Source organism: Equus przewalskii, chromosome 1, assembly GCF_037783145.1.
Source record: "Equus przewalskii isolate Varuska chromosome 1, EquPr2, whole genome shotgun sequence".
Classification (NCBI taxonomy): domain Eukaryota; kingdom Metazoa; phylum Chordata; class Mammalia; order Perissodactyla; family Equidae; genus Equus; species Equus przewalskii.
The window spans coordinates 83352708-83366969 of record NC_091831.1 but is presented as its reverse complement, the minus strand read 5'-3'; the positions used below and the strand labels follow the sequence as shown (position 1 = coordinate 83366969).

Here is a 14262-nt window from a genome sequence, read left to right as displayed (position 1 = left end):
TTATAATTTGTATTTTTGTTCTCTCCTTAGCTGGTTTTGATATTAGGTCATAATAACCTCAAAAATGCACTTTGGGATGTTTTTACTTTCTTTCTCTTTGGAAAGTCTTTGAACATGATCCTGATAATCTGCTCCTTGAATATTTGGTACGATATCATCTGTGTCTGGTGTTTTCTTTGTGGGAAGTCTTTAAACTACTGATACAATTTATTTAATATTTACTGAGTGTTATGGTCTGAATTGTGCCTCCCTCTTTCATATTTTGAAGCTGTAACCCATAATGTGACTCTATTTGGAGATAGGGTCTTTAAGGAGATGGTTAAGGTTAAATGAGGTCATAAAGGTGGGGCCCCAATCCCATAGGACTGGTGTCCTGCACTCTGTTTTCATGCAGGTACAGAGAAAAGACCATGTCAGGACACAACAAGATGGTGGCCGTGTGTAATCTAGGAAGAGAAGCCACATCAGAAACCAACCCTCTTGGCCCTTTGATCATGGACTTCCAGTCTCCAGACTGTGAGAAAATAAATTTCTGTTGTCTAAGCCACCCAGCCTGTGGTTCTTTGTTATGGCAGCCAGAGTAGACTAACACGCTGGAATATTTAGTGAGTCTCTTTCTCATATAAATTATTTTAGGTATCTTATTTTCTAGGAATTTGAACATCGATTTGTATTTATTGGTGTAAAGTTGTTCAGAATATGTTTGATTTTTATATTTCTGCTCTATTTGTAGTTATATCTTTTGAAAAATTCCTATTATTAGTTAATTGTGTGTTTTCTTATTCTTTACATTCACAGCAGAGAGACTATTGCCCCCAAGGGGGTGAAAATCAGTCTTATTCTTTTTAAGTATGAAGCACAGTACAAAAAGGGATATACAGTATACCTGTGGTATTATATTAATTTTTTTTTAGTTTGACCTCCTTTTATTTTATCCCATTTATGGTGTTTGAAAAAACAGAGTTGTTTTCAGGAATTTCGCACATTTTGGACTTGGTTGGTTGTTTTCTCATAGTCTAATATAACTTTTTGTTCTATCATCAAATTTCCTGTAAGCTAGTAGTTAGAGCTAGAAGCTTGGTGAGATTCAGGATAATTTTTGTTGTTGTTTTGTTGTTATTCCTCTTGCAGTACATCAGGAGACACATGATGTTTGATGGTTTGATAGTTGTACTTTTAATGATGTTAAGATTGGTCAATGGGACCAGGTTTGTCAGTCTGTTCCCACCATTAAATTTCCTCAACAACAATTTAACTCATGGTTAAAACCCCCAAAAGCATTTCAACTGATGGTTTAAGCAGCTATTGATGATAAATGTCTCAATCTGCTATTTTATTAGGGTTGCAAAATGGTGATTTCTAATTTTATTATTTCTTCTGCATTTATTAGCTGAGATTCCCCCCTCCCAGTTTTATTGAGATAAAATTGGCATACAGCACTGTATAAGTTTAATGTGTCCAGCATGATAATAAGACTTACATATATCGTGAAATGATTACCACAATAAGTTTAGTTAACATCCATCATCTTGTAAGAATATAAGAAAAAGACAAAGAAAAACATGTTCTTTCCTTGTGATGAAAATTCTTAGGATCTACTCTCTTAGCAACTTTTGAATATACCATACATCAGTGTTAACTACAGTCATCATGTTGTAAATTACACTCCTAGAACTTATTTATCTTATAACTGGAAGTTTGTACCTTTTGACCAACTACATCCAATTCCTCCTCCCCCAACCCTTCACCTCTGGGAACCACAAATATGTCCCTGTCTCTTGTATGTAACTTCTCTTTTTTCTCTTGCTACTTTTAGAATGATTTCTTTGTTTTTCACTTTGACAGTTTACTTGTAATGTGTCTTAGTGTAGCCTTGTTTGGATTTAACCTATTTTTGATCCTTTTGGCTTCATGGAACTGGATGTCCATTTCTCTCCCTAGTTTGGGAAATTTTCAGCCATTATTTCTTTAGATATTCTTATTGTCGCTTTCTCTTTCTCTTCTCATTCTGGAATTCCCATGATGCAGATATGGTTTCTTTTGATTGTATGCCATAAGTTCCATAGGCTTTCCCCACACTTTTCCATTCCTTTTTCTTTTTGCTCCACTGGACTGGATAATTCCAAATATCCTGTCTTCTAGGCCATTCTTTCCTCTGCATGCTTGAGTCTTCTTTTGAAGCTCCCTATTGAATTCTTCATTTTAGTCATTGTATCTTTCAGCTCTAGGATTTCTATTTGGTTTCTTTTGATAGTTTCTATTTCTTTGGTGAACTTCTCATTTTGTTCATGCATTGCTTTCCTAATTTGTTTTTCAGTTGTCTGTCTGTGTGTTTTTGTAGTTCACTAAACTTCTCTAACAGAATTATTCTGAATTCTTTATCTGACATTCATAGTTCTCCATTTCTTTAGGATCAGTTATTGGAGTTTTCTGAGTTTCCTTTGGTGGTGTCATGTTTACCTGATTTTTCATTATTCTTGATTCCTTACATTAGTATTTGAGTACATTGTGCATCTGAGTAAGTGGTCCCCTCTTCCAGACTTTACAGGTTCATTTTGGCAGAGATAGTATTTTACCAGGCAGCTCAGTTTGGGTTTCTGGACATTTCTGCTGGTCACATCCTTAGACAGGTGGGGCTTGTTATCAGGGTTTATTTTAGGGCAAGGTTGCTGACTGAACTCTGAGGTCAGGAGACTGCTGCTGGATGAGAACAGTTGGATAGGACTGCTGGCTTGGTAACCACCCCACTGAGGCTACAGGATGGGCTCTGAGGTTGCCTGGGTTTTCTGGTCAGTTTTCCTAGATGGTTGGGACTGGGTACAATACTCAGTAGTAGAGGCTCTGAATGAATTCCCCTGCCCTGATGTGGCAGCAGAACAGGCCCAAGAGAGAGCATGGCTCATTATTTAGGGACCTGGCACAATGCTTCCATTTCACAAGTGAGGAGGTCTGGGAAAGAGAGAGAGGCAGAGGGACAGCTCCAGGGCCATGGGAATGGGTGAAAAATAAAGAAATCTGTGCTTTTAACACTGTGGGGTAGGTGAGGCTTCATCCCTCAGAATTTAGCACTTTCTTTGTTGGTCAGTAGACCCTGGTTGGTGGCCCAGAGTGGTTGGCAGCCTGAGGGAGAAGTATCCCCTGTGGAAGAGAAGGCTGGATGCAGTCAGACACCCTGTAGAATTGGGTAGCTCAGTTTCAGAAGATCTCAAAGATCATCACTTCATGATCTCATGCCCTAGAACTCAGAAAAGGTTGGAGGGTCTGAGATTGAAATCAGATTCTTTCAAAACGAAGAATACAGGGTTTTTCTGAAAGATGTCTGTGTGGTCCTGAGGGTTGTCTCCTGAGCTCAGATGGAAAAGAATCAAGAAGGACAAGAAAATACCTTTCAGGACACATGCATCATAGAGTGACAAGGAACAGTAAATAGTGTCAGGGGGCGAGAGCCCAGAAGGAACTGCGGCTATTGAGGAGAGTGGAGGATGGCAAAGGGTCCTTTGATATTGGATCAGAGCAGGGAGAACAAGGGCTGCACAGGTCCATGCACTGCCAGGGCTGCAGTGTCTGTGGAAGGAGAAAGAGGAAGGGCAGCTCCACTTTGCCCAGGGCCCTTCTGGCAGAGAACATCCTCCGGGTGCAAGGGGCTCTGGGTGGTCCACGTGGGAAAGGAGGAGCGAGGCAGCACAAAGCCGCTGTGCTTGCGGTCTCCTGACTCAGAACTCATGGCCCAAGGCATGGAGTGACCCCAGAGATGAGCTCAGCCATCTGCAGAGGTCATTGGAGATGTGTTAGGGATCACGGGAGAGGCGTGCACGGACCCTGGAACTGGATGAGACTCCATGTCTGATGTTGACCCTGGGAAAAGGCCTGTGAGTTCTTCAACAAGAAGCTCTGAGCATTCGGGGCTGGAGGGGCTCCCTCAGGATGCACCATGTCAGACTCACATCCTTTTCCATTTTGAGAGGCTTCTGTCTGGCGATTGTCCCAGAAGAGTGGACCGGGGTTAGATGGAGTCCCAGATGGAGCTTCGTAGGACGTTTTTGCACTTGTCCAAGTGACTTACCCCAGCAGTGCTGACGCACCTGAGAGTGGTGACCCTCAGGGAGGTCGGTCATGCCATAGGTCCCCGTCAGTTCCGCATCTCTGTCTCCTCCTCTTTGTTATTATTATTGTTATTAGGTCATTGCCTTTTCCCCCTCCTCCTCGTTCTCACTATTATTATTAAGATTTGGGCGATAGCATTCATGGAGCATGGCGCTGGATGGAGATCTAACACAGCAGGGGCAGAATCCAGCTCCGCCAGGGTCTCAGAGGCTGGAGAGCTGCGCTGCGTAGGTGACAGGGCATTTGGCAGGCTGGGGGCGAACGCGCTTGGCCGAGACAGGCAGCTTCCCTCACGTGGTCGTTGTGAAAACTCAGTGAAAGAAGGTGTGTTCAGTCTCCGGCACGTAGACACTTAACGCAGTCAGTAAGCAGTGGTCTCTATTTCTGTATCATGAAGCATCCTGCTAGCAAATACCCATCCTGCGGTTAAGACCACGTGTCCCATTTTAGTGCTGAGAAGAGGGCAGTCACATCCATGGCTCAGGGCACTCTGGACACTGCTGGCACCTGGGCCTACACGGCTGTGGTTGGCAAAGGGGGCCTGAGTGGTGAAGGCAGCTCAGTGGGGCTGTCTGCAGAGGCAGGCAGGGGTGCAGCAGGACCCAGAGGAGAGCAAGGCAGGCTCCTGCCCAGGCTTGGGAGGACGTCATGTGATTCCAGACATGTCAACTGTCATGTGGAAAACCGTCTGAGGATGAAAGAGAGAGAGGGAGCACATGAGAGAGATGGGGGTGTCTGTGTGTGCATGTGAGGGTGTGAGGGTATCTGGCTGTGTGTCATTGTGTGAGCTCATGGAAGCTCAGCAATAGGGCTTCAGGTAGACGAGTTACTCTGAGAAAGGGGAAGAATGGCTTCATCCCACTGGAGTCATCCACTGGCCGACCTGAAAAGGACTGTAGAGATGATCTAGCCCAACCCCAGTTTATAGATGGGAAATTGAGGCTGAGAGAGGTGGGCTGGTCAGCTGAGGGTCACCCAGTGGACTGGGGTGTCCACCTCTGCCTCCTCGAGAAGCACTGGCTAGCACTATTCTCTCATGTCAGTGGCATCCCCTTTGAGGAATTAGTTTGGAAGGATTAGGAGGGGCTCAGATACCCTTGGTGGCACACAGATGCTCACCGCAGGGCCACTGTGAGGGTGACACAGGGAGTGCAACCAAAGCAGACTTTGGGGACACCCTTGTGGGTTTCAGTCCCAGCATACCTCCTACTTGCAGGGGACATCAGGCAGGATGTTTAGCTCTGGGGAGCCCAGGGCCGTCTCATCTGTGAAAGAGAGTGATGATCCTCCAGGTGCAGTGAAGACGGAAGAGGTGACATGCACAGTGCCTGTCACAGACTCCTGCCACCGAGAGAGTGAGGACAGGGTGCCTGTGCTTCCTTTCACCATGGGGCAGGAGGCAGCGCCAGAGAAAGTAGCTGACGTGAGCCCTAGTGGTGTTTAAGCATGACAAGCCCATGGAGGTCCCTGTGAGGAGGGGGCTCAGCTGCCCACTGCTCAGGGTCCTCAGGGTCCCGGGGACAAGTACTTTTTAGTGATGAAAACTAGGAACACTCAGTGGAGTGTGGTCCAGCAGTACCGCTCACCAGCTGAGGGAGGCGCTTGAAGCCAGTTTTCCCAGTTTGCAGACCTCGCTGGTGGAGCTGACTAGGGAAGAGCAGAGATGAATGCCTCTCCAGCAGGTTGATGGCACCCTCCCCTTCTGGGTGCCAACCTCACATGAGGCCACTGTGTGTCTCCCCTCCAAGCCATGAGCACCTCAAGGGCAAAGGGGAGGCTGGTCCACCTGTGTGTGCCCAGCAGGTTGGCACAAGAGGACAGTGGATAAGTGGGCAGAGGAGATGCAAGTGGATGACTGTGTGAGGAGAACCAAGGGTGGGCACTTCTGGTGAGTGGAGACACGGGAGACCCCTCAATTGGACCAGGGCCAAGGCCAGGTGGAGAGAAGGCTGCCCCCAGGTGTGGGAGCAGGGGCCAGGCACAGCCCCAGACCAACCCTGCATGCCTGGGTGTCTACTGCTCCAGCTTTTACCCCTGTGGACACCTGTGCCTACAGGAGCTCCTGTCCCCAGGTGCTCAAAGTGTCCTGGCACTTCTGATGATTTGGGAGAAAAATCAGCATGCTGAGCATCAGGGGACAAAAACTGCTGTAAATCAGGGCTCAAACCTGTTAGAGTTGTCAACCGGGTCAGAACTGGCTGGTGGAGGCAGCCTTGCATGCTCTGTGAGCAGGGCCACTGCTGCCTGGAGGCTGACAGGCATCCTTCCTCCCTGATGGGGTCCTGGAGGTGAAAGCAGGTGGCCTAGAGCTCTGAGCCAGGTGAGCTGTCACATCTATAGGAGTCAGCGTTCTTTGGATGCTAACAACAAAGCCTGACTCTGGCCAACTTAGCCAAGAAGATTAATTAGAAGGTTACAGTGGGTGTGGGGTGGAGTGGGTCCCAGTATCAAAGGGAGGAATGGAGAAGTACGCTTGGACAAGACAGGGACTGAGCTGCCTCAGAGTCCCGGCAAGCTCCAGATGAACTCGGGTTTGCATTGGACGCCGGGTGGCAGACCATGCCACAGCATCTGACAGGTGCCCTGTTGTCACAGAGATCACACAACCCCTTTCTACGTGCGGGTTTAAGACCCTGGAGCAAAAGAGGGTGTTCAGTGCGGGACAGCCAACACTTGCTGAGAGCTGCTCCCTGCTGCCCGTGAGGCCCAGTGGGGCACAAAGATGAACAGACACCCAGTCCCTCTCCAGGGCCGGCTGGGGTGACAGTGAGCAGGGCAGGGCAGGCTGTGGATGGCACTCCGCATGCCTGAGCCCTGGCACGGCCACCATGCTGGTGTCGTGTGTGAGCAGGTGCAGGGGAAACCCATTCCTTCTGCTTTGTGGGCAGCCCCCTGGGCCTCACTGGAAGTCCTCACAACAGGGTCCAGTTGCAGGCTCTGGAAGGACAGGGCACTGGAGTATAATTTCCAGATGGGAAAAGGGTTGTCTCCTTGTGTTTAGTTTGGTCTCTGGCCCTGGAGTGTGGGGGGAATGCTGTGTGTGTCTTCATAGGGGATCAGACCCGGGCTTGCCCTGCCTCTGCCTGATCTGACTCTGGAAGGCAAGTGGACAGGGGGCCCCTCCACCCCTCCATCAGCACTGTGACAGGGCAGGCACCAGCTGGGGGGCTGCTCCACCTCCCGGGGGAGCCTGAGGACACGGGCGTTCATGGGGGTCAGGTGCTCAAAGCTCCTCAGAGCAAGGAGCTGTGCAGACTGCTGGCTCTGACTCTGCCCCTCTCCCCTTGCCCTCCCCTGCCTCACTCAGTGGGCTGGATTCATAGGCGGGCCTGGCCTGGCTCAGTATGAATAGAAAGGTCTCATTTAGGGGTGCCTCTGTGTTGCCCTGAGCTCCTGCTCCTCATCCTTCTCCCCATGGCTGGAATATGCAAAGTCCTTCTTAACCACTAGTACTTTGCCTGTGCCATTTGCACAATCACTTCCTGGTGAACTCCTATTCATCCATCAACACCCAGAACTAATGTCACCTCCTCGATGGGGGCATTCCTCAGGCCCCCCAGGCAGCTCTGGTTAGTGACTGTCCACCCTTGATCCTGCAACATTTCCCCCACATCACTAATACAGGCTTCTGTAGATCCCATTACAACTAGGCATTTTCCTCTCTTACTGAATGTGGAGTAGGGGGCTCCATGGTATATATTTAACTCCAGGGCCAGCAGAAATTGGTAATGGTGGAAAAAAATGAATGAAAATCATCCCTAAGAGAGATGGTATGGGTTCCTGTAGCTAGACCACATGACCCACCCTTTAGCGACAGTCCTGATTCAGTTCTAACCGACTGCTTTCATGGCCTTGCATCTGCCTATGCAGTTCCCTCTGCCTTCTCTTTCTGTTTCTACTTTCCCCCTGCGCTTTGGAGGCAGACAAGTCTCTGACATTTCCAGTGCGCAGAATCTCAAATCACGTGGGGCACATGGGGGGTGTGCTGGTCAGTGCTTAGCAATCGGCTCTCTGCCCATAGTTCCAACACGAATGCTGGATGGTATTTTCATTTACAAGGAAGTTAAGACGCGAGTGAAACAACGGAGACAGCTGTCAAAAGTCCACTGTCTGTCCGTGATTCGGGCGACTCCTTTGGAGCACAGTGTCTGACTACTGGAGGAACGCTCCCTCGAGTGTGGCCTTCTGCTCACAGTGTTAATGGGAGCAGACGAGGCACGTTTCTCACCGTCATCCACAGTAACATGTCTTCCATCACTTTCTGAAGTCCAGACGGTCTGTGAAACAAGATTCAAGCCCCAGTTTTTAGCATGCCGTAAGTTCTCCATCATGGCTGCTTTCAAGGCCCTGAAGTCATGTCACTGGACGTGGAGTTGGGAGGAAATGCACAGCAGCAAGCACTACCACCACCAGACAGATCCGATCGCCACAGTAACCTCTGCAGCATAGATGGTCAATAGCAAAGTGTAGAAAAATAATCAGGAAGTGCTGAGTTTTGAGTATTTATTGCCTCTGTTTTTAATATATTTTATTTAGTTTTTGAGTTTCAATGATTTGGCTTTTAATCATGGCTGTTAAAACAGCTGGCTCACCAAATTCCTGGAAACCTCACAAGCCCCTATGAGCTGGCTCAGACCACCACTGGCCACATTCCAAGAAAAACTGACCCGGAGGGAGCTAGCGGGAAAGGAGAAGCTTTGGGCCTGGAGTTGTATGGCTGTGTTGCCGCAGCCCTTCATGGGGTCTGCTGTGTTCAGGCCACACTGCCAGGTTCTGTCCATGGGTTCAGTCAACTGCCTGCCACCCCTGCTCACCTGTGTTTCCTGCACTGCAGAGGTGGGAAAGTGAAATCCACATTTCCCAGACCCGTTGGAGAAGGGCCCGGGCCCTTGACAGGGGTCCCTCCCAGCAGCCACCCCCGTCAGCTGGACCTGCATGTGAGGTGAGTTCGAGGATGTGATGTCTTTGGCAGGTGGGGGCTTCTGGGATGCCCCGTGCCAGATCCCACACAAGAATTCCATCACACTACATCACCACGGGGCTGCCATTCCAGTATATTTCCTCCCATGGTTTTTCTCTATTTATTTGGGAGGTAGGGATTTTGTATTAAGAAACACTTACGTACATCAACAGAGTGCAATATTAAAACCCTTTTTTTCCATGCTATTGTATTGTTCTGAAGCCACACTTGTGAGGGTTTGGGATAACGGACCAATGGAGCCCCATCTTCCCCTCCAAAGACCCCATGACCGCCGCCTGGGGTTGTCAACAGGCATCACTCTGAGCAGAGCTGCAGGTCACAAAGTCACCATGCCAACCTTGCTGTCCATCATGATGACCGGACACTCCACCTCCGCAGATGTTGTGGGGCCTCGGCCCAAAGCCGCTTCGCCTCCTCCGCGCGCAGGCGGGACCAGGTGCAGGCGGCGCATGCGCCTTGGGGAGAGGGCGGGAGGGGCCGAACCCTGAGCAGAGGTGGAGGCGCGACGGCGGAGGCAGAGGCAGAGGCCTGAGGTGGCCTGAGTTGGCTGGGTTTGTCGGTGCTGATCCCATCCCAGCACCAGGAGAGACTGAGGCCTCAGGAGCGGCCTTGAAAATGGGGAGCGGTAGCCCCCGGGTGCCAGGCCCCGTTCTCTTCCTGCTGCTGCTGCCGCCACCTCCACTGCAGAGCACAGAGAGTTTCCCGTCCCGCGTTCCAGGCAGCAGAGACGTCCAACCAGAGGCAGGGCACCAGAAGAAGGCTAAGACCAGGTTGACAGTCTGCGATGGCGTCTTCGACGTCTACTTCGTTTTGGACGTGTGAGTGACCAGCTGCCCCGGCCCAGGATGCTCCCCAGGGCGCCTCGGTCTTTAGAGGTCCTGCTGGTAGGGAGTGCCCAAAAGTGCCCCAGCCTCTGAGAGATGGGAGGCAGGATGGTCAGGAGGGGACCCAACGAACAGAGCCCTGTGGCCTCCTTGTCCTGAGGCAGAGGAATGACCCAGTCGTTTGTCCCCGGGGCTGTGTCATTTGGGAAGGAAGAACGGCCAGCCGAGGGTTTCTGGATGGCTCCCCCGCCCTCCATCCCTGGGCCTGGATCTAGGAGCGCCTGCCCGTAACAGCCGAGGGGCCGTGGCGTGGAACCGCCTTCTCGGCACGGGTCCCGGCTCCTGAGGGCCGCGGTTGGGTTTGGGTTTGCTTGGTTTGTCTGGTGTTTCCCCCAGATGACGTGTGTGTTTACCTGCCCAGAGAGACCCCCGTGTGGTCTCTTGGGCCTCGTCACAGCGTCACTGCTCAGAGGGTCCTTGGCTTTGCTGCTTCTGAGTGATTTGCTTCTCTCCTCGACAACCTGGGCCCCCGTGACAGTGTGTGTGCACTTTCCCAGCGGTTTGGTCTGTGTGGCTTGGCCCTGGGAAAGCTGGGCTGTGCCTTAGGCAGCTCTGGCCCTCACAGAAGGAAGCTGGGGGTCTTCAGGCTTGGAGGGAGTGCCTTGGTTCCAGTTTCAACCCCTGGCGGCTGAGAATAAACTTCACTTCTTCAGTAGTCACAGTGGCATGACTGTCAGCATGGTTGAGGACGTCCCGGTTGATAAAGCTCTTGCAGTGATCTCCTGTCGTCCTCCCAACAGTCCCGGGTGTAGGGTCGGGAGGTGTTTGGATGTGGGATCTCCTGGAACGGGGGGCGCCTCAGATGGGAGGAAGGAGCCCAGAGGCTGGTGGTGACAGGACTCCATCTTCCTGGGCTGTGCTCATCCGCATTCCTGGCTGTGTGGCCTCTGATCCTCTTGTTCTTCATGGGCACAGCTTCTAACAAGCCCTGGAGCTGGGAGCCACCCTGGACCTGGAAGAGAAGTCCCTCCTCACTGTGGAGTGGGGGTCCTGAGATGCCCTGGGCAGGTCTTGTCTGGTTGGTCCTCAGCATAGCCCAGGGCAGTGGCGATTCGTCTCTTGGGCCTTGGGGTTGGGGCATGGTGGGCACTGTGGGGGCTGTCAGCCTCTTTGGGTCAGTCTTTCCAGAGAGTGGCAGTGAGTGCACAGGGTCCTCTCAGCTGCCATGCTGTCACAGCGCCCCTGCCCACAACCCTAGTCTTTGCTGTTAGGCCCAGAGTGGGCACAGCCCAGCCCTGTGATGGATGGGGGAGGGCTCTGGGCACTGGAGGAGATGTGAACTAATTTTCACTGAGCACTTACTAGGTTGCAGGGTTGTGCGAGTCAGATGCCTCTGCTGGGGGTACTCTCGAGCTTCTCTGTTCTCTGGGACCCCCACCCATCTGATGAAGAGTTCTGTTCATCATTCGTCCCCTTATCAATTCATTCACTCACAAATAATTACTGAGTACCTGATGTATGTCAGTCATGGTTTTGGGCAGTGGGGTTAAGGCAGGAAACAAACCGGACAAAGTCCTTGCCTCCGGAGCCTCCATTTTAGTGGAGAGACAGGAAATAAATAAAAGAGAGGAAGCAGTGTGTTGGATGGGGAAAAGCCCCATGGGAAGACTGCGCTGGAGGATGGGAAGTGCTGAGGGAGGGTGGTGAGGGAAGGCCGTGCTGACACAGTGGAAGGTGAGGGAGTGGCAGGGGGTTGAGGAGGTGTGTGATTGAATGGCGTCCTAAAAGGATCCCTGTGGAAGGTCCTACAATGGCAGAGCCTGCCGGGGGAACAGTGAGGGGGTTGCTGAGGGAGCCAGGAGGAGATGAGGGTGGCGTGGACCAGGGGGTAGGAGTGGAGATGGTGAGTGGCCAGACTCTGGATCTGTTTGGAAGGTGAGGTCACAGGATTCCAGACAGATTGGATGGGCGAGGCCAGGTGTGGCCCTGGATGGAGTAAGGGTCAGGGAGGAAAGCAGCTTCATCGCTGTGTCTTCCTCACAACTGTGGGGAAATATCATTGCCCCTATTTACACACAAGGGAAAGAGGCCACTCAGAGCCAGCGAATGATCCACCAGAGTCCTCAGGATGGCATGGAGCCAGAATGGAAGCTCTGGAAAGTCTGATTGCAAAGCCCATTCCACAGACTCCAAGGCTGGGTGGGTGTCTGAGAATCTTGGAGGATAAACATTCTGTCACCTGCAGGGGGGTCTTGAGTGGTTCGCTCCCAGCTTATTCAGTAGTCTATGATCCGTTTGTCCCTTCAGTAGACTGAACAGCATGAAAACGAGTGAACCCTCCCATGTGCCTGCAGTATAGGCTGGTGGCCACTGAGGACCAGGGAACTCCAGGCTGGGGGAATGGCCTGTGCCAAGTCCTAGCAATGAGGCCCTCAGGGGATCCCAGAGGATCCGAGTGTGAGGAGGGAGGGGGAGAAAGGAGGAGGAAGACGGAGGGAGATAAGCCGATGGTGGGTCCCTGGGCCCACACAGGAGGTGTGTTCTTCACCTCAAGGGCATTTCGGGGTCAGTGAAAGAAAGGCTTCTCTCAGAGGAAAGATGGATCAGATCTGTGTTTTCCAAAGTGGCCCTCGGCTGCCTTAGAGAAGGGATTGGAAGCGGGAGGATGGAAGCAGCAGCTGGAACAAAACGGGGAAGGGACCGAGGAGGTCCCAGGAGGCCTGAGACTGGGGAAGGCAGGCAGGAGCCCTGGGCCGGTGTGCCCAATGAGAGGAGAATGGGGAGACAGACCCCAGGGGAGCTCCCACGTGAGTAGCACAGATGGAGGAAGAGGGGTGGTGTAGAGGAGAGAAGCTGAGCTTCCCGATCCATCCACACCAGGCACAGAGGCTGTGCAGGATGCTCATCAGAGAGTGCCTTGAGTTCAACACTTGTGCAAGGGAACGAGAGGAACTAGGATTTAGTGGAGCTTCCGTGCAGGCCTGGCAGCCTCAGCTGACCTGTGGGGAGCTGAGGAGCTGAACGGCACCCTTGGGGTTCTTTCATGTCGGGCCAGATGACTGGGCCATCCGTCAGTGCAAGTGGCTGCCTCGGGAAGGGCATGACCTCGGCAAGGCAACTCTGCAGATGAGGGGTTCCCAGAGTGGATGACAGGTGAAGGGGCACCCTTGAAGGAGTGTCTGGATTCAGCACATTCATGCCCTTCACAGCCTCTCCCCCTGCCCTGGTGAAAGGGAGAATAGGGCTGTGTGGGGAAGACCGCTGATCTGTGTTCCCCTTTTGGTGGGCCATCCTGTGTCTCTTGTTTTCTCTTCTCATGACCCCTCACAGCCCTCTATGTGCTTTGTCCAGGAGGCAGAGGGCATTGAAACCCCTACACATTAAACAATAAGTCCCCATGCATCCCTCCCCAACCCCTGGATGTCTCTATTCTATTTTCTGTATCTGTGAATCTGCCTATTCTAGGTACCTCATGTGAGTAGAATCATACAATAGTTGGCCTTTTGTGTCTGGCTTATTTCACTGAGCAAAATGTTGTAGCATGTATCAGAATTCCATTCCTTTTCATGGCTGAATAATATTCCATCGTATGTATGTACCACGTTTTGTTTATCTTTCATCTGTTGATGATGGGTGCTTGGGTTGTTTCCACTTTGGGGCTGTTGTGAATAGTGCTACTGTGAACACTGGTGTACATGTGTCTGTTTGCATCCCTGCTTTTATTACTTCTGGGCATATGTCTAGGAGTGGAATTGCTGGATCACATGGTAATTCTGTTTATGTTAACTATGCCATACTGTTTTCCACTGTGGCTGCACCATTTTGCATTCCCAGAAGCAATGTTCAAGTCTCTCAGTTTATCCACATTCTCCCCAATACTTATTTTCCAAGTTTTGTGTTGTTTTGTTTTCTTTTGATAATAGCCATCCCAGTGGATGTGAAATGGTAACTCATTGTGGTTTTGATTTGCATTTCCCTAGTGACTAATGATGTTGAGCATCTTTTTATGTGCTTGATAATTGGCCATTTATGTATGTTCTTTTGGAGAAATGTCTATTGAAGTCCTTCCCCATTTTTGAATTCAGGTGTTTTTTGTTGTTGAGTTGTAGGCATTCTTTATATATCTGGTTGTCAATTCCTCATTAGATATATGATTTGCAAATATTCTCTCTCATTCTATTGGTTATCTTTTCGCTTTCTTGATAGTATCCTTTACACAAAAGTTTTTTAATTTTCACAAAGTTTCGTTTATCTATGTTTTCTTTTATTGCCTGTGTTCTTGGTGTCATATAGAAAAAAACCATTACTGAATGCAATGTCATGAAGCTTTTTTCCTGTTTTCTTCTAAGAGTT

At 50.5% G+C, this 14262-nt stretch overlaps 1 protein-coding gene across 4 annotated transcripts in view; it reads left to right on the top strand.

Annotated features, from left to right (window-relative positions):
- The first annotated feature begins 7636 nt into the window (after nt 1-7636).
- LOC103541549 (anthrax toxin receptor-like) overlaps nt 7637-14262 on the top strand; it is a 63519-nt gene continuing 56893 nt past the window's right edge. For 3 of the 4 annotated variants that reach the window (XM_070616215.1, XM_070616208.1, XM_070616218.1), the window contains exon 1: nt 9438-9903. In XM_070616215.1, coding sequence (XP_070472316.1) covers nt 9464-9903 — 440 coding nt within the window. In that variant the 5' untranslated portion in view covers nt 9438-9463. Of the gene's footprint in view, nt 9904-14262 lie in introns of all 4 variants that reach the window. The other variant, XM_070616226.1, reaches the window with a different exon arrangement.